At 44.4% G+C, this 24,803-nt stretch overlaps 1 protein-coding gene across 1 annotated transcript; it reads left to right on the forward strand.

Moving 5' to 3' along the window:
• On the forward strand, positions 1–5,722 carry Kcns2 (potassium voltage-gated channel modifier subfamily S member 2). The gene is made up of 2 exons (XM_032914391.1): positions 1–134; positions 730–5,722. The coding sequence occupies exon 2, from the start codon at positions 773–775 to the stop codon at positions 2,204–2,206; it is 1,434 nt and encodes a 477-aa protein (XP_032770282.1). The 5' UTR covers positions 1–134; positions 730–772; the 3' UTR covers positions 2,207–5,722.
• The last annotated feature ends 19,081 nt before the right edge of the window (positions 5,723–24,803 follow it).

Raw genomic sequence — 24,803 nt, forward strand, 5'->3', positions numbered from 1 at the left:
ACAGGCGCACACATCTACATCCTCGCACCCGCGCGCACTCGCGCAGCCAGCCAGCGGCGGCCACCGCGGCGATGCTCGCCAGCAGGTTTGGGAAGTTTCCCGCCGGCCTCGGCCGCGGGCTCCGGTGCACCCAGGTAAGCGCTTCCAGAACGCGCAAGGCGAGCTCCGGGAAGGCGCAGCGCACGCGGCCAGGGAGCACGGCGCCAGAAGGGCGCGGGGGTTGGGGTAGGAAGGGGGTTGGGAATGGGATCGGTCCTTGAAAGCTGGAGATCTGGGGCGCTGAGTTGACCCTCTTACCCCTCGGCTAAGATTTACAGACTAGAGAGGTGAATTTCCTTGTCTCCTCCCAAATCTCCGCGCCCCCTTCTTGGCCCAGCCCTGCCGGTGCGCATCTCAGCTTGGGTCCCGCCTGTCTGCGGCGAGAGGGCGGGGGCGTCTCCTTGGTCTGCTCACAGGCAAGGTCAGCACGCAGCCCCCTTGGGCTTTCAGAGCCGCTACGCGCCACTACCGGGAAGAGGTGAAGGCCCGGGTGTACTCTTAGAAACATACACCCTGGCCTTGCCTTGGGAAGGGAGTCAACTCCCATAGACCCATTCCTGCACCTCAGTGCCGGACCGCATTTAGAGACCCTGCTGGAGAGCCCCGCTAGACAAGGGTGGAAAGAAAGAAAAAGAGAGACGGGGTGGGGAGTGCAGGCGCTCACATAGATGCGGTTCCCTCTGCTCTCAGGTGTAGCGCCCCCGCGCGGTGCGGGCGCCTGGGCATCTCCAGCATGACCCGCCAGAGCCTGTGGGACCTGTCTGAGACCGACGTCGAGGATGGAGAGATCCGAATCAATGTAGGCGGCTTCAAGAGACGGCTGCGTTCCCACACGCTGCTGCGCTTCCCTGAGACACGCCTGGGCCGTCTGCTCCTCTGCCACTCGCGAGAGGCCATTCTGGAACTCTGCGATGACTACGACGATGTCCAGCGTGAGTTCTACTTCGACCGTAACCCTGAGCTCTTCCCCTACGTGTTGCATTTCTACCACACCGGCAAGCTCCATGTCATGGCCGAGCTGTGCGTCTTCTCCTTCAGCCAGGAGATCGAGTACTGGGGTATCAACGAGTTCTTTATTGACTCTTGCTGCAGCTACAGCTATCACGGCCGCAAAGTGGAACCTGAGCAGGAGAAGTGGGACGAGCAGAGTGACCAGGAAAGCACTACTTCCTCCTTCGACGAGATCTTGGCCTTCTATAATGATGCTTCCAAGTTCGATGGGCAACCCCTGGGCAACTTCCGCAGGCAGCTGTGGCTGGCGTTGGATAACCCGGGCTACTCAGTCCTGAGCAGGGTCTTCAGCGTCCTTTCCATCTTGGTGGTGTTGGGCTCCATCATCACCATGTGCCTCAACAGCCTGCCAGACTTCCAGATCCCCGATAGCCAGGGTAACCCTGGCGAAGACCCCAGGTTCGAAATCGTGGAGCACTTTGGCATTGCCTGGTTCACGTTTGAGTTGGTGGCCAGGTTCGCTGTGGCCCCTGACTTTCTCAAGTTCTTCAAGAATGCCCTAAACCTTATTGACCTCATGTCCATTGTCCCGTTTTACATAACTCTAGTGGTGAACCTGGTGGTGGAGAGTTCGCCTACCTTGGCTAACTTGGGCAGGGTGGCTCAAGTCCTGAGGCTGATGAGAATCTTCCGAATTCTCAAGCTGGCCAGACACTCCACTGGCCTCCGGTCCTTGGGAGCCACCCTGAAGTACAGCTACAAGGAAGTGGGGTTGCTCTTGCTCTACCTCTCGGTGGGGATTTCCATCTTCTCTGTGGTGGCCTACACCATTGAAAAGGAGGAGAACGAGGGCCTGGCCACCATCCCTGCCTGCTGGTGGTGGGCCACGGTCAGTATGACTACCGTTGGGTATGGAGACGTGGTCCCGGGGACCACAGCTGGGAAGCTGACTGCCTCTGCCTGCATCTTGGCAGGCATCCTGGTGGTGGTCTTGCCCATCACTTTGATCTTCAATAAGTTCTCCCACTTTTATCGGCGCCAGAAGCAACTTGAGAGCGCCATGCGCAGCTGTGACTTTGGGGATGGAATGAAGGAGGTCCCCTCCGTCAATTTGAGGGACTACTATGCTCATAAAGTTAAGTCCCTCATGGCAAGCCTGACAAATATGAGCAGGAGTTCACCCAGTGAACTGAGTTTAGACGACTCTCTACATTAGTTGGGACCCAGGCTTCCATTGCTGATTTGCTGCCTGTGCTCCTAGCACAGCCAGAGCAATTTTAGGGCTATGGCCTACGAAGTCATCCGACCCTAGAGGTAGCACTGCATGGGATATAAGCCCTAGATTGCTTTTGCAATGTTTAGAGTCTTTTTTTTTATTTTTGAGGATGGTGTATCCAAAAAGATGCCTTTGCACCTTTCAATGAAACGACACTCACTGGTGTTTGCTTCATAGGCATATAATGTTCATCTTCCTGCCAGATGAGTATCTAGAATGCCAATTTCTCTGTTCACTGTGTACAGTATCCTAATGCTCACACCCTGTATGGCCTGTGAGCTGAGTTGTCTGTGCTCCTATTTCTGAGGTTGCTGTATGAGTTCCAGTGAGAGCGTATCTGTCTATGAGGGCAGCAAGGCTATCATGAGATTTGGATCACAGCTATGTGAAAATAATCTCGGTTACGTATCCTGCGCTTTCATTTACCCTTAATACCAAAACAGAGAGAGAGCAAAGCACACCTGACCAATGCAAGTCTTCAAGTTGTCTTTCTGCCTGGTCCTGTCCTAGTGATGTGCATGAGTGCACCCGTCTTCTTACAGAAAGATGTGGACTGATGTGTATCTCCTAAGTGTCAGTGTAAGAGAATGTAACTCAGTCAATATGTAGTAAAGACTGAATGTTTTCCCCCTAACAGATAAGTCTAGGGGCAGGGACTTTAGCTGAACATGGACTAAACCCCAGGATGCTGTAAGCAGAGTTCATGTAGGCTAAACCCTTTTATTGATGGTCAGGCCTCTTTTTTCCTGGGGGAATTACAGAGACATTTATTTCTGGCTGAGATTCTTAATCCAGGCCATTTTGACCAAAGTTTGTGTCTTGGTAGTAGCATGTTTTTCAAGCATTTCCTTTTTAAGATGTTTAGGAATAAGGTTGTGCTGTCTTTCTCCACTAGAAGAGGTTAGTGTTTTGTTGTTTTTGTGTAGTAAGCACTGTTAGGTTGCTGGCGAGGGCAGTAGCTTAAACCTTTTCTTGTCTGCTCTGAAAGCCCATAAAATGAATGCTCTTTTGTTTCTGGGCAGAGTTTGCTTTAGGTAGTTTTGCTTGTAGGACACAGGATAGTATATGCACAGTGTTTCCTGTTTCCTGCTGTGGAAAACATAGGTACAGAAGCAGATTCAACATACGAGCATGCATGAAGGCAGTGTGTTTACCCAGGGTGGAAACACTGCAGTTTTTATTCTCATTGCAATTGCAGTGGGGTTTGGGGAGGGCAGGGGTAGAGGTCAGAAGAAAAGAGTTATAAAGCCAAAAACTGCTACTGTATACGATATAAGTAACTGTGAGTTTCTTTAAAGGCTTAAAACTAGTCTTAAAAAACAAAAACAAAAAAACAAAACAAAACAAAAAACCCCTTTCAACCAACCATTAAGCTGTGTTGAAGGGTTACCTCCATTCCCTTTCCCAACACTCCATTCAGTTAGCACAAAACATTATGAAGGGGAACCCTTTTAAGATAATTCTTTCCCATCATCTCCTAAGTAATCTGATGGTTTTCCAGTGGCTTTCGTTATTGTTGAGTCTTTGGCAAGGCTATAGAATCCAGGGATCCAAATATGGAGATAAACAGGCTTTTAATCCAAAGTTTGGGCCTACTCTTAATTGGTCCATTTTGTGTTTTAGTCGGTCAAGGATAATCCACACCTCAGAGGGCTTTGTGTACTAGTAGTTGCCATGGTGACTACAGTGTGGGCGATTTGTTGGATGAATGCACTGGCCATTTAATGCCCTTGAGCTTCCAGTTCAGAGCTTTCACCAGACTGGAGGCTCAATGAGGGGCAGCGGGTGGCAACCTCCTAGTGCCTACGTGCAGACACATCTGTCTCTTATTCCAAAGCAGCAGGGATGTGAAGTGACTTCCGGAAGGAACCCCACCGTGAACCGGAAGGAACCCCACCGTGAACTGGAAGGAAGGGGTTGGTTTGGGGAGTTTGCACACGGAACTCTTGTTGTTGGATGGTATCTTCAGCCCTGGAAAGACTATGCATTTATAAAACTGTACCCAGCTGCACTGGCATCAGGGGACATCGTAAACCTGTGAGGACTGTTCAGTTTGCTGAGGCTGATGGTATACTGTAACTGAGCATGATATCCATGGTCACTCACTGACCATGAAGTTGATGGAAAGAAGAAATAGGCAAGAGGCAGAATAACTTAGCCACTCTCCTGAGGATTTTTTCTAAATGAACATGTTTAACACCAAAAAAGAGTTACCTCTAGTGCGTACCTACAAGGATATGAAAGCTGGAAAACTTGACTTTTCTTTTTTTGGTAACGACTTGCTTTATCTGGTGCCTTTCATTGGGGGAATCCCAAAGTGCTTTAGAAACTGTCTTTTTAACATTTCTTGTACATATATGTATACTTGTAAAAGAATATTCCTTTGCCCACCAAGACTTAGTTGCTTCTGAGCATGAAAAGGTCCCAGGAGCATTGATTCCCCAAGCAGTGGTTTCAGAGACCTCGAGGGAGAGCAGCCCAGATAGCTGGGGATCTGCAGTGATTCCCATAGACCATAAAGAAGGGTATAAGACTCTGGGACCTTTCCCTTATCACTAAACCACACGGAGGTGTGAAGTTCACAAGTCCTAGACAGACACAAGGCCTCTGTTTAGCCAAGTTAGGTAATGTCTCCCACGGTAGTTTCTTGGTAACCAGGGGAGGGCAGATTCATTTTCCTGCCCTATTCTTGGGAATAACGGCTACAAAGCCGAAGCGAGCCCACAGACTATCAAAGTAGCCTGTACAATTCTTTCTTGGGGAAACAGAGTAGAAACAGGCTCGCTCATGCCTAGCTGGTGGCTGAAACTCCACTCCTGGCATTTGACGTGTTCAATATTCCTGGGACAAATACATGGGCAGAGCTTCCTCAAAGCATGTGGGATGGACATTTGGAAGTGGCACATGTTCATCGCACAGATACATTAACCTTGGGCTGTGTTTCCCATCAAAGCCCTGCGCTTCCCAGGTTAGCTGCTGAGGAGGGTCGTGTAGAGTGCTGAGCTTATGCGTAGCTCATCAGGTTGTAATTGATGTTTAATATTTGGATTTGTTATTTCTTCTTACTGTAGCACTCAAAGCACCGAGCTACCTGTTAATTCCTGCTTCGTTTCAATGGAAATGATTTGTTCTGCACTTTGGGAGAGCGGTGATGGGGACCACAGGCTGTGTGGTCTCTGCTTGAAGGCTTAACTGGTATTTCTTGTATGTTTTAACAGCATGACTTGTTCCAGAGTTGTAATTTTAAACATCGAGAACACTGTATTTGCGATGTCAGTTTTAACACTCATTAACACACTACCGTGCCAGCGTCCTGGCAGCCCCACACCACCATTATGTCGGCTGCTGTGCTTGAGTTTCCTGTGCCTCGACTCCAGAGTGAGGCAAATGACTGACATGCTCAGAATGCCAGCCTTGCAAATATGCAGATTAAACAGAAAACAATTATTTCTCTTCCCTAAGACCCCTCGATTAAACATGGAGTAGCAGAGACAAGGACACTGGGAAGCAAGGGATTGGCCTGCCTAAGAAAGGCTGAACTGGTTTTTGTTTTTTGATTTTTGGGATTTTTTTTTTGGGGGGGGAGTGGTTATTTTGGTTTGGTTTGGTTGTTTATGTTATGTGGGGTGTGTGTGTGTGTGTGTGTGTGTGTGTGTGTGTGTGTGTTCATGTTTGCACATGTATAGAGGTTAAGGTAAATGTTGGGTATTTTCCTCAATCACTCTGCACCTTATATATTCAGTCATGGTCTCTCACTTGACCCCAGTGCATTGTGGTTTTGCTAGTCTAACTTGCTTTGAGAATCCTTGTCCTTGCCTCCATGGGCTGGGATTCTGGGATCATTCTGACTCCCATCCTGGGTTCTCAGCCCCAAGGTTGAGCTTTTTGAGCAGTGAGTGAGAAGGAAAATTTTCTTCTTGTCAGGCATCTGGGGGAGGAGCTTTCCCCAATATCTGGAGCTATGGCTGTTCGGTAGTAGGGATAGTTAAATTGTCTTGGGACCCCAGGGGACCAGAGGTCCCTAAAGGATTTTCTTGCTGCTCAATGTCCCACGTTGAGCTTGAGCTTCCATAGCCTGCTCTGACAACCCTGCCCTGGGCCAAGCCTTTGCAGCTCAAGCAGTTGCTGATAGCACGCCAGGTATGGAGTGTCCAGGCTGGCTGCGAACATCGTTGGAGGATTCGTGAACTTGGCTCCTAGCTCTCCTCATCCAGGAGAGTCTAAGGTTTACCTAAGGCTTTACCTTGAACTTCTCACCTTTCTGAGCCTCTCTTTCCACTGATGCAGAGTGAGGAATTGGATAGAATAATTCATAAGTCCATGCCCACTTGGTTACCTCGGTATGGGAGCAGGACTTCTGCATGCCTCTTCACGTCCTCACTGTAGCACGAGAGCTCCCAAATCTCTGATTTTAAGGAAGGTAGAAGGACTGCTTATATACAAGGTTGGGACAGGGTCCTGGAGAAAGGCTTGGGCCTACTGTCTGCTTCAAGTGCCTTGAGTTTTTAAATAAGCAGCCCTCATGTGGGCTCTAGTTTCTCACACTTATTATATGTCGTCCAAATGTCCGCAATTAAAAGTTCGTAGGCAGAGAGGGGAGAAACACACGCAGTCCATCTGTTCCCCTTGTTTCCCTTTGGGCAGCCAGGCAGGTCCTTGCCCCTGTGTCCTGAGGTTACCTGAGGCTTTCAGTGCAGTGCGCATGCTCCTCGCCTCACAGGCTCTGCCTGACTGAGGAACTGGCTGGCTGCTGGGGCTATCAAGGGACTATGAGTTCTCAGACTCCATGAGGAGGGGCTGTGCTGCCAGAGCCCCTGTGGGACACAAAGGGGAGACGCGAGTGGGCAGAGGGCTGTCTGGAGAGGAATTTTGAATTGGAACTACAGCCATGTGTGTATAGGGCACACACGGACGCAGAACAAGCGGGTGTGGCACCTGTCAATAACCAGCATCCAAGAAGCAGCAGCAGAGGGGCTCTCACGCTCCCGTGCCCAGGAAGCTCCACTGGCCCATTATCTACATTTCTCTTCTGTCTTCTGAGAAGGTGACGACCAGCAGCCTCCAAGGGCTTCCTGTTCTGGTTTCCCCATTCCGTTTTCATGACTCACTGCTCTTCTTGCCTCTCATGAAGACACTTGACCCAGGAAGCCTCTCCTTGATTCTCAAGCCGTCCCTCTCCCCAGATTATTTGACCCCACAGAAAAACTTCTTTCTACTCCCCTTGTCCAACTCTTGGATGTTACATGCTGTTGGCTAGGGCGGTTCTCTGTCTCCCTTCACCTTCCCTCAGAGTCAGCACCTTTGCAGCCTCCGCCAGGATGCATGGCTCCCACATCTCTAGCCTGACTCCAGCTCAAACTGAGACCCCAGGCCACATTCAGAAGTCTATCACGCCTAATATGGACTCACCACCTCTTCTCAAACTTCCTCTGTCCAGTCTTTCTTCCTTCTGCTAATGGAGCCGCAGTGCTTCCGGTCCACAGGGGGAGCTGTCAGTCATCTTGGACTCCTCCCCACTTATTTATCTACTCAATCACCATAAGAGCCATATTCACTTCAGAGGCAATAAACAGAGAGTGCATCATTCATTGCAGGTAAGTAGTACAAACTTCAGGGCCACTGCACATCAAAATCATCTGGGGAGTTTTTAGCAAAATAGCGACTCTTCCATTCACAAAATTAACTGTTGAGATAGGGCAGATAAAACTCATGTGCGCATGCAAGTGTATATGCACATGTATGATGCAGGAACTCAAATCCAGGATCTTGCACATTCTAGGCAAGTGGCCTAGTACTGAGCTGTAAATCCAGCCCTCAGGTGGTTTAGGTGCAGGCACTCATACTGCTTGTGGAAATGCACTGTCCACTTCCTGTCCACTCACTCTCATTGCTGCACTTCCTGTGCACTGAGTTTCACTAACGTTTGCACCCCAGCACTGTCACACATCGGTCAATCCATCACAGCTGTTTTAAAGGCTAGGCTGTCACCCCTACTTCCAACCTTATTATTACTTGATAATTATAAGTAGCCCCTAAGTAAGGCTCACAAACTGACCTTTTCTTTCCTACACACTCTCTCCAAGGTTTGCTCTTCCAATATGTTAGTATCTGAGATCCACTAGGGACTTCCCTGATAGCTTTTGGAGCCATGTTAAATCTAATTATATATACGAAGGGTCACAGCTCAGGACGAAGAAAATGTGCATGGGCTCTTTAAGATCTTAAGAGGATAAAAAAGGTCCCTTAAGAAAAAGAGTTGCAGGCTGGAGAGATGGCTCAGTGGTTAAGAGCACTGACTGCTCTTCCAGAGGTCCTGAGTTCAATTCCCAGCAACCACGTGGTGGCTCACAACCATGTGTAATGAGATCTGGTGCCCTCTTCTGGCCTGCAGTCACATATGCAGGCAGAATGCTGTACATAAAATAAATAAATCTAAAAAAAAAAAAAAAAAAAAAGAAAAGAAAAAGTTGCCTTTCAATGGGGCAGGGAGGACAGACAGTAGGGTCTGGGGAGACTTGTAGCAAGGGACACGTAAATGGCCATGTGAGCTGCCTATTGGATGAACAGGATGATCACCCGTTCCAAGGCCAAGAATAATGGTCTTCCACAGAGCTGTGGGGGTGCCTGACTGTGCCTGCCATGCAGACAGCCTGTAGGGGATGTAACAAGAACAGATTTGGGGTTCTTGGACAGGTGTGGGGTTTTTTTTTGCACTCCAAACTCTTGTCATCGCCCACATCTCCAGACATTTAAAGAATCCTGAGCTATTTTCAGACCTACTATGAAAAGAACTGAGGTGTCAGCAGTGAGACACCAGGCTAACTGCTTCTCAAGAGGAGTGCTGCTACAACTCACTTCTTGATCTGTCAGCCTTCTCTCCACTTTCCTGGCAAACTTTCAGTGTTCCAGGGCTGGCTCTATTGGGAGCAGCTGAAGGCAGCCTGCTGTGCAGACTTGGTTCTGACAAAGGCCACCCTCCTTGGGTTGTATGCTGCGTTTCTTTTTGTGGAAAGTGTGGGAGGAGAGGAGGGAAACCACAATGCACAGAACCCAGGGTGTCCCTGGGCTTTCCCACTGGCTGCTGGAGAGAAGCCAGACACTTGCTTTATGCTTTCCCTGGATCCCATATTTGAAAACTGCCTTTGGAAAGAGGAGCCGGTGGGAGCTCAGAGAGCCCCAGAAGTAAACTGATTACTTAGCTTCCCCATTTGAAAGAGCTGGTATGATTGTGTGTGTGTGTGTGTGTGTGTGTGTGTGTGTGTGTGTGTGTGTGTGTGTATGCGTGTGTGTAGCTGTCTCCTGATAGAACAGAATTTGATATTGAAGATGACCTCAGATTTACTGGCTTCTGTTTTTACACGAGGTTCTTGCCTTGAAAGGAATTATGCAAGCGTGCGTCAGAGCTTCAGAGCACGTAAGAGCTAGAGTGGAGGGGAATCGTTTGTTTTGATGTTCCAGGGAAAGGCTGCTTACTGGAGATCAGTATGTACAGATGTCACCAATTTGGTGAAGCTAGAGTGTTTGCCTCACACCCAATGCCAGGAGAGGCTCCCAGGGCAGATTCACAGCATGCAGATTTTCCCTAGGTTCTGGAGCTGTAACCCTTTCCTGGCAGCCAGGAAAGGACTTGCCCTAGACCCCAGAGCCTCAGGGAATCCATACCCTTTGGGAAAGAAGGCAGAAAACAAAGCATTTCACAGCCAGGCTATCTTTGCACTGCTCCTCCTGGAAACTCCACCCCCACCCCACCTCCACCCCATGCCGGCCGCCTCTGCCCTGTATTGGCTCATGGCGTCCCATCCTTTTCCTTCCTGGCTGTTTCACATCGCTTGATTGAGTGATGCTTGTCACCTCCATTGGTCAGGAAAGTCTTTGAGGGCCAATGTATTCATCTCTAGTGTCCAGTGCAGAGTATGACAATTAGCTGCTGAAAGGTGACAAGCAAACAAGGGCAGAGGGCCCCCAAATCCCTGCCGTTGGTATCAATATCCTATTTCTGGGGAGTCGGTATGCCATAAGGAAGGACTGGGGCGTCAATCTCCTGAGTCAGCCTCACGGCACGGACATCTTTCCAAACCTTCGATGTGCTTCCCAGGCAAAGCCGCCCAGAATGAGGTACCAGGGAAGGTCCTCGCATCGGCACACTTCGGACCTAGCTCCAGAACCAAGGCGGATTTGCTGGATGCTCTCACCAGGCCAATAACAGCATACAGCCAATAACACCAGCAAGCTAGCATACAGGCTTCAACAAAGTCTCGACTCCTCACGGCAAGATTGAGTGCAGGGCACCCTGCTGCCAGGCTAGTCACAGAGACTGTTTTAACATCAATGTTTACTTCGTTTCTTCTCCACTGGCAAAACCCAATGCACAAACCTCGAATCTGAGATGTGCTCTGCACACCGATTCCACTCTGCAGGTCGCTGCCTAGAGTTCAGTGAAGCTGAACGGACACTGCTGTGGGAGGAGCGATTCGGCGTGCTTCAATCCTCAGCCACACTTTGGCTGTGAGATGCTGGGGCCAGGTAGGGTGGGAGAAGAGGTGACACCCAGTGGGGACTCACAGGAGAGACACCAGAGGGAAGAAGAGCATCTGTCTGTATCGTTGGGGACAGAGCCACGCCCAGCTGTTGCCAGCTTCAAACCTGTTCCAGGTTCCAGGCTAGGAACAAGAAGGCTGAGGAGAGCAGGCAGGAGGCTGCTCAGAGGCGCTGCCAAGTGGGTCCTAGGGACAAAAGTGGAGCAGAGACTGTAGGAATGGCTGAGCCTCTCTCCTGTCTCCCCATACTTGATACTGCTCCCTATTTCCCTCCTCCGTCCCTTCCTCACTCTGTCTTCCATGACTCTTGTTCCTTCGTCCGAGTCTGATTCAAGCATCCTCATCTGGGCCTTCCTACATATTTAACTTCTATGGGTCTGTGGTTATATCATTGGTTCTGTACTTTTGGGCTAATATACACTTATGAGTGAGTCCATACCATATATGTCCCTTTGGGTCTGGGTTACCTCACTCAGGATGACCTATTTTCTAGTTCCAACCATTTGTCTGCAAAATTCATGATGTCCTTGTTTTTAATAGCTGAATAGTATTTCACTGTGTAAATGAACCACATTTCTGTATCTGTTCTTTGGTTGAGGGACATCTAGGTTGCTTCCAGTTTCTGACTGTTATGAATAAGAATGTTATTCATAACACAGTGGAGTATGTATCCTTGTGGTATGGTGGGGCATCTTTTGGGTACAGGCCTAAGAGTGGTATAACTGGGTCTTCAAGAAGAAGTATTTGCAATTTTTTAAGAAACTGCCAGATTGCTTTCCAAAGTGGTTTTACGAGTTTGCAATCCCACCAGCAATGGAGTGTTCTCCCTTCTCCACATCCTTATCAGCATGTGCTGTCACTTGAGTATTTGGTCTTAGCCATTCTGATTGGTGTAAGGTGGAATCTCAGGGTTGTTTTAATTTGCATTTCTCTTATGATTAAGGATGTTGAAAATTTCTTTAAGTGCTTTTCAGACATTTGAGATTCCTCTGTTGACAATTTTCTGTTTAACTCTGTACCCCATTTTTTGATTGGGTTATTGTTGTTTTGGAGTCTAACTTCTTGAATTCTTTATGTATTTTGGATATTAACCTTCTGTCAGATGTAGGGTTAGTGAAGATCTTTATCCACTCTGCAGGCTGCCATTTTGTCCTCCTGACAGTGTCTTTTGCCTTACAGAAGCTTTTCAGTTTCATGAGGTCCCATTTACCAATTGTTGATCTTAGAACCTGAGTCATTGGTGTTCTGGTCAGGAAATTTTCTCCTGTGCCAACGTGTTCAAGGTTATTTCTCACTTTCCCTTCTATTAGATTCATTGTATTTGGTTTTATGTTGAGGTCAAGGTCCTTAATCCACTTGGACTTGAGCTTTATGCAGGGTAATAAATATGGATCAACTTACATTCTTCTACATGTAGACATCCGGTTTAGATCAGCACCATTGGTCGAATATGTTTTCTTTTATTCCATTGTATAGTTTTGGCTTCTTTGACAAAAATCAAGTGTCCATAGGTATGTGTGGGGGTTTGTTTCTGGGTCTTCAACTCTGTTTTTGAAACTATACCATGTGGTTTTTATCACTATTGCTGTATAGTACATCTCGGGATCAGGGATGGTGATTCCTCCAGAAGTTCAGGATTGTTTGGCTATCCTGGGATTTTTATTTTTCCATATGAAGTTGAGAAACTTCCAAGGTCTGTAAAGAATTGTATTGGAATTTTGATGGGGATTGCATTGGGTCTGTTGCTTTTGGTAAAAATGGTTATTTTCACAATGTCAATTCTCCTGATCCATGAGCATGGGAGGTTATTCCAGCTTGTGAGGTCTTGCTTGATTCCTTTCTTCAGGGACTCAATGTTCTTGACATATAGATCTTTCACTTGCTTGGTTAGAGTTACATTGATATATTTTATATTATTTGTGGCTATTGTGAAGGGTGTTGTTTCTCTAATTGCTTTCTCAGGCCATTTATCATTGTATTAAGTGGGGTTACTGGATTATTTTAGCTAACTTTGTATCCAGCCACTTGCTGAAGCTGTTTATCAGCTGTAGGAGTTCTCTGGTAGAATTTTGGGGGTCGCTTATGTATACTATCATATCTTCTGTGAATAGTGACACCTTGACTTCTTCCTTTCGGATTTGTATCCCCCTGATCTTCTATTGTTATCTCATTGCTTCAAGTAACGTGTTGCTGTAAAGTCATAAAAAAAATGCTGTCTTTTATCCCACACTAGGTCTGGCACTGTAGTACCCCAAGATCACAAGATATCTGGTAGATATCTTCATCTCAGTCAGCAAAGCCTCTCATCTGCTTTGGTCTATCTCACATTACACTGCTGATGGCTTTTCTCTGAGCCTGGCAACAATTTCTCTACCCATCCAGTTCCCAAGGCAGGTTGCCACCATGTCAGAAATATACATCCCAATTCTGTGGCAGCCTAGTGTCTCCAGCCACCACATATTCTCTTGAACTTAAATTGCCACATGAAAAAACACACAGCACAATAACCTCTGATCCAATTAATAAGATATAATTGCCCACCTACATAACATACAGATTGCCCATCTAGACACACAAAATTCTGTACTCAAGGATCCCTTAAGAATATTGATAACAACCTGTAAATATGCAGAGAGAAATCTTAACATCCACCTCCATGTTCTCTCGGCTCCTCTCTCCCTCTTCCTGTTCCAGTCTCCTCCTCTTCCCTTAAATTTTTCTCCCGCCCATCCTTCCCTCTCATCCAATGACAGGCCTCATTCTACCTTGTACCTGCCTTCACCTGTATAACATCATCCTACAATAATGAATAGATATGGAAAGAGCAGGAAGTTTTGTCTCATTCCTGATTTTAGTGGGATTGTTTTAGGTTTCTTTCCATTTAATGTGAATTGTTATATATTGTTTTTATTATGTTTATATATGTACCTTTTACTCCTGATCTCTCCAAGACTTTTAACATGAAGAGGTGTTGTATTTTGTCAAAGGCTTTTTCAGCATTTAATGAGATGATCATGTGATTTTTTTTCTTTGACTTTGTTTATATAGTGGATTACATTGGTAACTTTTTGTATACTATGAATGCTATTTTTTTATGTGTTCTTGGATTCAGTTTGTGAGAATTTTATTGAGTACCTTTGTGTCAATGTTCGTAAGTGATATTGGTCTGAAGTTCTCTCTTTGTTGGGTCTGTGTGGTTTCAGTATCAAGGTAACTGTGACCTCATAAAATGAATTAAGTAGTATTCCTTCTATTACTATTTTCTGGAATAGTTTGAGGATTATTGGTATTAGCTCTTCTTTGAAAGTCTGGTAGAATTCTACACTAAAACCATCTGGCCCTGGGCTTTTTTGGTTGGGGGTTTAAATGATTGCTTCTATTTCTTTAGGGTTTCCTATGGGGTTGTTAGAAAGTTTACCTGATCTTGATTTAACTTTGGTACATGGCATCAGTCTAGAAACTCATCCATTTTGTTTAGATTTTCCAGATTATAAAATAATTTGAACTAATGATTTTTCAAAATGTCCTCAGTTTCTGTTGTTATGTTTCCCTTTTCATTTCTGATTGTGCTAATTTGGATATTGTCTCTGAGCCTTTTAGTTGGGATGACAAAAGGTTTGTCTATCTTGTTGATTTTCTCAAAGAATCAGTTCTTGGTTTTATTGATTATTTGTATTCTTCTCTTTGTTTCTAATTGAGTACAGGATTTTGTGTGTCTAGTTCATTTCAGCCCTGAGTCTGACTATTTTCTGGTGTCTACTCCTCTTGGGTATGTTTGCTTCTTCTTCTAGAGCTTTCAAGTGTGCTGTTAAGTTGCTAGTATGAGATCTTGTTGAGTTTCCGTTATGTGGGCTTTCTGTTGTTTCTGTTGTTATTGAAGTCCAGCCTTAGTCCATGTTGATCTGATGGAACGCAAGGAATTATTTTAATCTTCTTGCATCTGTTGAGGCTTGTTCTGTATCTCACTATATGATCAATTTTAGGGAAAGATCTGTGAGGTGGTGAGAAGCCACAATCTTTTGTTTTGGGGTGAAATGTTCTATAGATATCTTTTAGGTCCATTTGATTCATAATGTTTGTTAGTTTCATTGTGTCTCTGTTTAGTTTTTGTTTTGATGCTCTGTCCATTGGTGAAAGTGGGGTGTTGAACCCTCTCACTATTGCTGTGTGGGGTTCAATGTATGTTTTGAACTTTAGTAAAATTTCTTTCATGAATGTGGCTGCCCTGGCATTTGGGGCATAGATTTCATAATCGAGATTTCATCTTCATGGATTTTTCCTTCCCCATCTCTTTGATTACTTTTGGTTGGTTGTCTATTTTATTACATATTAGAATACCTACTCTAGCTTGCTTCTGGGGACTGTTTGCTTGGAAAACCTTTTTCCAGCCCTTTACTATGAGGTAGTATCTGTCTTTGTAGCTGAGGTGTGTTTCTTGTATGCAGCAGAGTTGTGGATCCTGTTTACGTGTCCAGTTTGTTAGCCTGTGTTGTTTTATTAGTGAACTGAGTTCATTGATGTTGGGAGATATTAATGACCAATGATAGATAGTTCCTGTTGTTTTGTTGCTGGAGGTGGTACTATGTGAGTGTGTGATTCTCTTCTTTTGGGTTTGTTGTAAAATGATTAATTTCTTGTGTTTTCTTGGTTTTAGTTACTCTCCTTGTGTTAGAGTTTTCCTTCAGGTATCCTCTGTAGGGCTGGCTTAGTAGAAAGATATTGGTCTTGTCATGGAATATCTTGGTTTCTCCATCTATGGTGACTTAGAGTTTTTCTGGGTATAGTAGTCTGGGCTTGCATCTTTGGCCTCTTAGGTTCTGCAAGACATCTGTCCAGGATCTTCTGGCCTTTAGAGGCTTTGTTGAGAAGTCTGGTGTAATTCTGATAGATTTGCCTTTATGTTTTACTTGGCCCTTTTTCCTTACTGCTTTTAATATTCTTTCTTTGTTTTGTATATTTAGTGTTTTGTTTATTATGTGCTGGGAGGCTTTTCTTTTCTGCTACAATCTATTTGGTGTTCTGTAGGCTTCTTGTATGTTTATGACCATCTCTTTCTTTAGGTTAAGTTTTCTTCTATGATTTTGTTGAAGATTTTTTTCTGGCTTTTTGAGCTGGGAATCTCCACCCTCTTCTATTTCTATTGTTCTTAGGATTGGCATTTTTATTGTATCTTAAAATTTCTGTATGCTTTTGGCCAGGAACATTTTATACTTGGCATTTTCTTTGACCAAAGTATCAATTTCTTCTATGGTATTTTCTATGCCTTAGATTCTGTCTTTCATCTCTTGTATTCTGCTGGTGGTGCTTGAATCTATAGTTGCTGTTCTCTTTCCTAGGTCTTCCATCTCCAGAATAGCCTCTGCTTGTGGTTTCTTTATTGCTTTTATTTCCATTTTTAGGTCTTGGAGGATTTGTCCATTTCCTTCACCTGTTTGATTGTATCTTCCTACATTTCTTTAAGGGATTTATTTGTTTCCTTTTCAAAGACTTCAATCTGTTTGTTTTTTCCTGTATGTCTTTAAGGGACATATTTATATCCTCTTTAAAGGCCTCTATCATCTTCATGAAATGGGATTTAAGGTCAGAATTTTTCTCTTCAGGTGTGTTAGTATATCTAGGGCTTCTATTGTAGGAGACCTGGGATCTGATGGTGCCAAATTGCATTGGCTTCTGTTGATTATGTTCTTACCTCACCTTTCATCATCTGGTTGTCTCTGCTGTTAGCTGGTCTGGGTGTCTTGATTTGGAGCAGGCCTCCTGGGATGGGAGGACAGGCACATCAACCCACCGACAGTGCAGGTGAAGTGTGAATTGGAAGGGAGATGGGGCAGGACAGAGCCCAGATCTGGGCACCATATCTGTTGCCCATGAAGGCCAGAAGAAAGTAGTGAATACCTTGGGCCACTACACAGGTTCTGGGAATCAAACCCAACCAGTGTCCTCTGGAAGAGCAGAAAGCACTCTTAACTACTGAGTCATCTCTCTAGTCCAACTTCATAAACAAACAAACAAACAAACAAACAAACAAACTCACCAAATAACCAACCAAACCACCAAAGCTGCTTTAGATCTAAGTCCATTTAGCCACTCTCTTTTGAATATCAGTGAACAAGCTGGGTCACAGTTTCATTTGGAGCCAGGGCACTTTGTTCCTGACCACACCACTGAAAAGACAGAGCTAGGCTCCACTTCTTCCTGGCTCCAAAGCCAATAGTCATAACCACTGTGCTACACGTTAGCTCAGTTTTAAGGGACTACTGTCAAGTCACCTCACATTGATTTACTTCACCACTCTTCTGGCTGATTTTATGTGTCAATTGACACAAGCTGAAGTTATCACGGAGAAAGGAACCTCAGATGAGGAAATTCCTCCACAAGACCCAGCTTTAAGGCATTTTCTCAACTAGTGATCAAGAGGGGAGGACCTAGCCCATTGTGGGTGGTGCTGTTCCTGGGCTGATAGTCTTGGGTTCTATAAGAGAGCAAGCTGAGCAAGCCAGGGGATGCAAGCCAGTAAGTAACATCCCTCCATGGCCTCTGCATCAGCTCCTGCTTCCTGACCTGCTTGAGTTCTAGTCCTGACTTCCTTTGGTGATGAACAGCAATGTGGAAGTAAACCCTTTCCTCCCCAACTTGCTTCTTGGTTATGATGTTTGTGCAGGAATAGAAACCCTGACTGTGTTAGTTAGGGTCTTATTGTTGTGAACAGACACCATGATCAATGCAAGCTTTATAAGAGACAACATTTAATTGGGGCTGGCTTACAGGTTCAGAGGTTCAGTTCATGTCATCAAGGCAGGAGCATGGCAGCATCCAGGCAGACATGGTGCAGGAGGAGCTGAGTTCTACATCTTCACCCGAAGGAAGCCAGGAACAGACTCAGCATCCTAGGAGGAGCTAGGAGGAGGGTCTCCAAGCCCATCCCACAGTGGCACACTTCCTCCAACAAGGTCACAGTTTCTAATAGTGCCACTCCCTGGGCCAAGCATATGCAAACCATCGCATTCTACTCCCTGGGCCAAGCATACACAAACCATTATACTAAGACACCGGCATTCTTTATGATGATGATGATGATGATGATGATGATGATGATGATGACGATGATGAAGTCTTTTACTAATAGGTGCTTGAAGTTTGTTGACTTTTTAAAAAATTAAGTTATTAACTTTTATTATAAATTCAAAATGAAGTTCTTAAAAATCTCAACTTGACTAGATATGAAACAATTTAAAAACCATTAAAGGTGTGTTGAAAAAAGCCAGGCCTTTATTTCTTCTTAAAAATATGTTTTTTAAAGACATATTTAGGTAAAAATAATAACAACCCCATGCTGCATAGATATTGCAGATAGTTCTAGTGTATCTGGTCAACGGGCAAAAAAGCAAGGACTTACATTCTTGAGCATCTCTTAAGTATAGAAGGAATTAGGGGTCTCCTTTACTCTTGGCTCTTGACCCTGCCTCAGACCTCCTAACCAAAGCAGTCACTCACCTCTTGCTCTTCTTAAGTCTCTGGGTTTACTCTTGGCTTTTCCTTCACACCAGCACAGTTCCCAAGGGCTCTTCATTGGTCAGATCCCTTTACTGAGCACCAGAAGGATTCTAATGCTTGGGATCTCAGGCCATCTGAAGGCCAATGTGTCCAACTCTGAGCTTGTTCTCCTGTCCTTGAAGGAATCTCCACCCCACTTAACTTATTCATATTTAGGGCTGGTCTGCACTGGGGTGCTTGGGGCTAACTTTGTCCTCTTGGTGGTTTGGGGATCCAGCCCATCACTGCCTGCATACAAGGTGTATCCTCTGCCACAGAGGCACAACCTTAGCTCTGGGTGTGACTGCTCACCTTTTCACGTTTCACTGACTCGGTTTCCCTAACAGTCCTTGGATCTGTCCTGTCTCCTCAGTACCACTACCATGTCCACATTCTACCCCCAGCTTGCATTACTACACTAGCAAAAGCCTCCTCTCCCCAATTCTCCAAGCCCCAGGGACCTTCCTGTCCTTTGTTGGCTTTCATTTCAATGCTTCGAGGCTGCGGGCACCCTTCCGGTTTAGGCAAGGACCTTCTGAGCACCAGAAGGATTCTAATGCTTGGGATTTGGTGTTTCCATCACCTGAATATGTCTGGCTCACAAACGCCTAAACACAGTTTATGTCTCTGAATAAATAGTCTTTCTACAAACCTAAGTCAAAACACTGAAGTGTTCTACCTAGGACTCTCAATTTTCCATCATGACTTTAGGAAAAGATAAAGAAGGACGCAGGATTAGTGATTGACATATCAGTGGGCAGTCAAGGTTACTGCATTTTTTTAATCACTAAACTTATTCCTTGATTTCATGGTTTCAGTTAATAGAGATGGTGCCCTTCCCTTTGTTTTCTTGTGGTAAAAATTGATCTGTGATCAATACTTGGATTTTTTTTTGTATTAATCACATGTAATCAAAACTGTAACATGTAACCCTAGAGCTATTGGCAATATATTATTGCTGTAACTTTATGCACCAACATGCTTTTATCTTCATCATATATCATCTGAGTACTGAATTTTATAAAACACTTTTAGTGCTGGGGCTGGGTCCTCGTAATGTAGGGCTCACTAACTTTTATTTGGGTTTCTGCACCACTGACAATGAATGGAGTGAGCAGGAAGACACCTGGGTGTGGAGCTCAGCCTGTAATTCCAGGAGGGTCAGGGCTAAGGCCAGCATAGGCTACACGGGTGAGTCTTGTACCTGCTCCACTCCAAATAATAAAAATATAAAAATGAACTGCTTCATAGCTATTTCTCCTCCCGCCTCCCTCCTTCCTTCCCTTCCTCCCCTCCTCCCTCTCTTTTCCTCATGTCTGGGTGTGTGTATAACTGAGCCATCAAGATGGTTCAGCTCCTAGTTGGAAGGCTTCCTTGGGGATACAGTGTGAGAGGGAAAGACACAGAAGGCTCAGCAAGGAAGCCTGTGCTTCAGGTCCTGGTGAGCCAATGGAGGACAAAGGGCAGGGAAGAGGGATTGGACATCCAGAAGTTGAGATGCATCTGGCCATGAAGAGAGCTTGGTTGTGCCATTTTAAGGAGCAGACTGAGCTGATAGCAGGAACTGGGGAGTCACTAGTGAATCTAGGTGTTTACTGAATCAAGTATGCTGTTGGCAAACACACGGGGAACATCGTAAGAGACAAAAGTCCAGAATGTTGGTTAAATATTGACATTGCATTGAATCTTGGTGTTCTAACCCATGGGTGTCCTTTGGGGGAGACTCTACATGTTCAATGCTTAGAGTTAGACTATATGCGTTTCTTTCATTTTCTGAAATTTAGAAGTTTTATTTTTATGATATAAAATATCTAAATATATTTTAAGAGTTTATAATTTAATGGCCTTTAATCCATTTATAGTCATATAGGAATTACCATAGTCAATTACAGAAGTTCTCATCACCACCTCTAAATCCCACCCCTGTAGTTTCCTCTTTTCTTACTGCTGAGCCACATTCTCTGGTTGTTGAAATTACATTCATGAGCTGATGGACGTTTTTATCTAATAGGTTGTCACTGTTCAACAGAAATATAATATGTAGCACCAATGTGTGCTTTGTATGGATTCTAAATTTGATAGTAGCCACATTTTAAAAAAGTAAAAGATCAAAATAACATAAATGTATTTTAAGCTAAAATATCCAAAATATTCAATAAGAAATATTAAAATTAGTTGTTTCTGTCCAAAGGGTATGAAATGCAATGTGTTTTGTACTGAGAGGCACATTTGAATCTGGACTGTCCATGATTCTGGACAGTGCTACCGTACCGGTGGCTTGGTCACACCACTGTCCTTTACTTTGGTGTCTGAGTAGCTTTCTTTACACCAAATTACTGGTAAGCCATTTTCATTAATATGATCCACTTATCTTTTCTCATTTCTCTTCCTTTAGACAGCCTGAGTCTACCTCACATATCCTTTGTAAACGGGAGGTGGGACTGAGTGTATAGCCTGGAGGCAGAGTGCATGCCTGGCAGGCTTGAGGCCCTGGAATGATCCCCAAATGGAATCACACTGAACACTGCTGAGGGGAGGGGCTTCCACAGGGCACAGTGCATACAGGAGTGGGGAAAGCTGCATGCCACCTGCTCCCCAGGTGGTGTCCAGCCACGGTGAGCCTCTGAAGACATCCTGTTTCTAGATATTTCCTGAATCAAAGAGCTGACATGAGCAGGCTGGTGCTGGTGCACCTGGCACTATGAAGCAGGCAAGAAATTATTTGGATTTATCTTCTCCTGAAAACATTTAATAAATCTGGGCAAACCAGGATCCCATGGCCTCTTCTCTGTCCTGGAGCTGAGACAGCCAGGCAGATTAACTACCAAGAGTTTTCTTTATGTGCTTTTACTGGACTATGAACTTAGCCTCTGAGGCCTGTTAGTTTTTTTCTATTTGTGTTTTATTCGTCCCGAATTTCTCTTCTTCCTGCCTTTCCCAGCCTGATCCTTGAGGCCAGTGTGATTGTTTCTAGTCTTTTTCTTTCCTTCCCCACTTTGTATTTTTTTTATTAATTTATTGAAAATAAATTCTCCTCATGCCATACATCCTGACCTGTTTCCCCTTCCTCCACTCCTCCCAGCTCCTTCCCATCTCCCGTCTTCCTCAGACCCCTCTCTGTTCCCCTTCGAGAATGCTGTCTTCCTGCCCTGGGATGACTGCAACCTTCATCACCGGTCCTGCACTTTGTGTCACCAGAGATGGGATCCTTCTAAGAATGCTAAAATTCAGAAGAATTAGGACAGTCCTTGACCTGTACACTGTCTTTCCTGTTAACGATGCCACGCAGCAGATATGAAAGCTGTTTTTTGTTTGATTTTTAAGATTAAACTTTTCCTGGGGCTGGGGAATCTTCTAACTTGTTAACTTTTAAATTATATAGGATGTATGATGTTTGGATTCATATAAATGACTTAAATTTATCTAAAGAATCGAGAATGAGTCAAAGTGTTCTGTGAATTTTAGAAGCCTCAAGCCGGGGGCTGAGAAACAATGTAACTAGAATTTGGAGAAGTTTGGTTCAGATGGTAATTGGAATAGATCTTTGGATTTTCTAGTTTGCAGAGATTTGTAATAAATGCAATTTTGTTATCTTTAATAAACACACAAAACAGACTAGAATGAGCCAGTGGAGCCGGGGGAATTGCTTTTACATGTGTATGTGTGGGCATGCACACTCGTGATGTCCAGATGCTACCAACACCGTTCATTTCAGTTTGAGGCAAGGTCTCCATGAGGCCTAGCTGGTCTCTTCACTCCTGGTCCTGCCTCTCTGTTTCCCAAGTTTTGGCAACATAGGCTTGTCAGCAAGATCTGGAAAATGCTTATCTTGAGTTTGTATTTGTTCATGCTGAGTAATAAAAAACACACTTGGTTGATATATTCCTAAATTAAAAAAAAGAAGAAAACCTGAGAGTGCTAGCCTGAGGTTTTATTTAGCTTTTATTAAGTTTCCATTCAACCTTGGTGTCTTAATTATTATCCTATTGCTGTGAAGAGACGCCATGACTAAGGCAACTTTCATAAAGGAAAGTGTTTAATTGGGGGCTTGCTTAATACTTCAGAGGGTTAAGTACATTATCATCATGGAGTTTGGGGGTAGGTAGACAGGCTTGGCACTGGAGCAGTAACTGAGAGCTTTACATCTTGATATGTAGCCAGTAGGGATGAGAGAGAGAGAGAGAGAGAGAGAGAGAGAGAGAGAGAGAGAGAGAGAGAGAGAGAGAGGTGTGCGTGTATAGACATGTATAGATAGGGCTGGGCTTGGTGTGGGCTTTTGAAAGACACCTCAAAGCCCACTTCCAGTGGGACATCATCTTAAACAAGGCCACAACTACTCCAACAAGGTCACATCTCCTTATCCCTCCCAAATAGTTCATCAACTATTTTTCATGAACATAAAAATAAATTTGCTTCTCATTTATTTTAAATAAATAAATGGGCCATACTCATTCACACTAACACACTAGGTAAGGTCTATCAAAATTTAAGACAACTAGTTGCTAAATTTAAACTTGGGAAGGCACTAGGGTTTTTACCAGAGAAATTTTAGAGCTTGTTAGCTTTTGGAGCCTTTTAGTTAAAAGGTGGTGGGGTAGTGCTACTTTGAAGTGTTTTACTTAGACTGTTATTTGTATCAGGCTGAAAAGAGCACTTGTTTTCATTTTCCTCTTCTTTATTTTATAGACTTCTCTTCTCATTAAGAATGTGAAATGTCTTAAAAATAGGAGTGTAAAGGGGAACCAGAGGCTTAAAATATAGGTCAATGCTAGTATTTGCATAGCATGCATGAAGCTCTAGCTTCAACTCTTAGTACTAAAAAATAGCTGTCTGTCTGTCTGTCTGCCCATCCGTCCATCCACCCACCCACCCATCCATCCATCCATCCATCCATCCATCCATCCATCCATCCATCCATCCATCCATCCATCCATCTATCTATCTATCTATCTATCTATCTATCTATCTATCTATCTATCTATCTATCTATCTATCTGTCATCTATCTAAACAAATGTTAGGAAGTCTGACCCTTAGCTGGACTGTGCTCAAGGTGTCTGGGATTGATTGAGTTCTTGTGCAACGGTGATGTGAGCAGGTCGAGGTACGAAGGCCAAGGGGACTGTGGCATTCGTTAGAGAAGAGGAAACAGAGTTACCTACCTCCTAGTGTCTCACACCCTAGTGCTCTCCTTCCCCCGATGCCATGCCCCTCTATAAGAAGCAGCAATGTTTTGGGTTCAGGACCTGGACAAATCATTGAATGTCATATTTGAGCTCTCAGAATCCTATAAAGATACAAATTATATATAATATAGAACCAAATTCTTTTAAGTATAAAAAATGATACATACTTCCGGATATTTTCTTTAAGAGTTATTTTTCATTTCTATAACCAGTGAAGTGCAGACATGCAGATCCTATGAGGGTCTGAAAACACAAACTAGATCTTGAGTAGAACCAAGGCTAACTGAGAGCAAGTCAGTTACATATGTGGTATCCACATGGACCCAAGGATGCTAAGACTTGATAAGAAACAGCCTTTAGTGGCACAAATGATAAATTCCCAGACAGATCTTTACAAATCAGGCTCTAGAAGCCACCTCAATAGCCATCCCTGTGATAGGAATAGTCCCAGAGCTTTAACCTTAGCTTTCTGTGCAAAGGAAATGCTTTTAACAAAGGAATGACAGCTCCTCATGTAAATTCTTATCCAAGAGGAGCACCAGTTTTTAAAAGAAAGCCTACATGGATTCTAGATGGGTCTAAATCATTTTGAAAAACAATACATTCGTCTTCCAATGAATACTTTTTTTTTTTTTTCCCGGAGCTGAGGACCGAACCCAGGGCTTTGCGCCACTGAGCTAAATCCCCAACCCCGAATACTTTCATTTTTATTTCTGCCAAATGACACATGAAAGTAAAAAGGCTAAGCTAATCTCTATCTCTGTTATTCCAGGGACTTAAGCTAAACATTTTAGAGGTATCAGAACATTTGCTCATCACAATTTTTGCATTATTACAAACTGATTTCTTCAAGATTTTTATTTCATGTTGACGGGTGTTTTGCCTGCTTGTATGTCTGTGTACCACGTGTTCAGTGCTCAGAGGCCAGAAGAGTGTTTTGGATCCCTGTGACTGTAATTAGAACATTGTTGACTACCAGGTAGATGCTGGGAAATGAACTCAGGTCCTCTGGAAGAGCAGCACACACCGAGCCATCTCTCTAGCCGCCTATTACAGACTTAAATACAGCTTGGTTAAGTGGTTATTTTTGCCCAGGGCAAGGAAGATCTGGGATCTGAACCCAGACCATTTACCTTCTGATACCAGGCTCCTCCTCTTACTACCTTAAGGCTTCTCAAAAGCACTGACAAAGGCAAATAGAACAGAACACATTAGGGCTTACAAGACAGCCTACAACCAAGGCAAGAAGGCTCTTCCTGAATGCCAATAACTTAATGTCTTT

The sequence above is a fragment of the Rattus rattus genome, chromosome 1, assembly GCF_011064425.1.
Source record: "Rattus rattus isolate New Zealand chromosome 1, Rrattus_CSIRO_v1, whole genome shotgun sequence".
Taxonomy (NCBI): Eukaryota; Metazoa; Chordata; class Mammalia; order Rodentia; family Muridae; genus Rattus; species Rattus rattus.

Excerpts from the sequence above, each read along its gene's own strand:
- Kcns2 (XM_032914391.1), top strand. The coding sequence starts at position 773 with ATGACCCGCCAGAGCCTGTGGGACCTGTCTGAGACCGACGTCGAGGAT.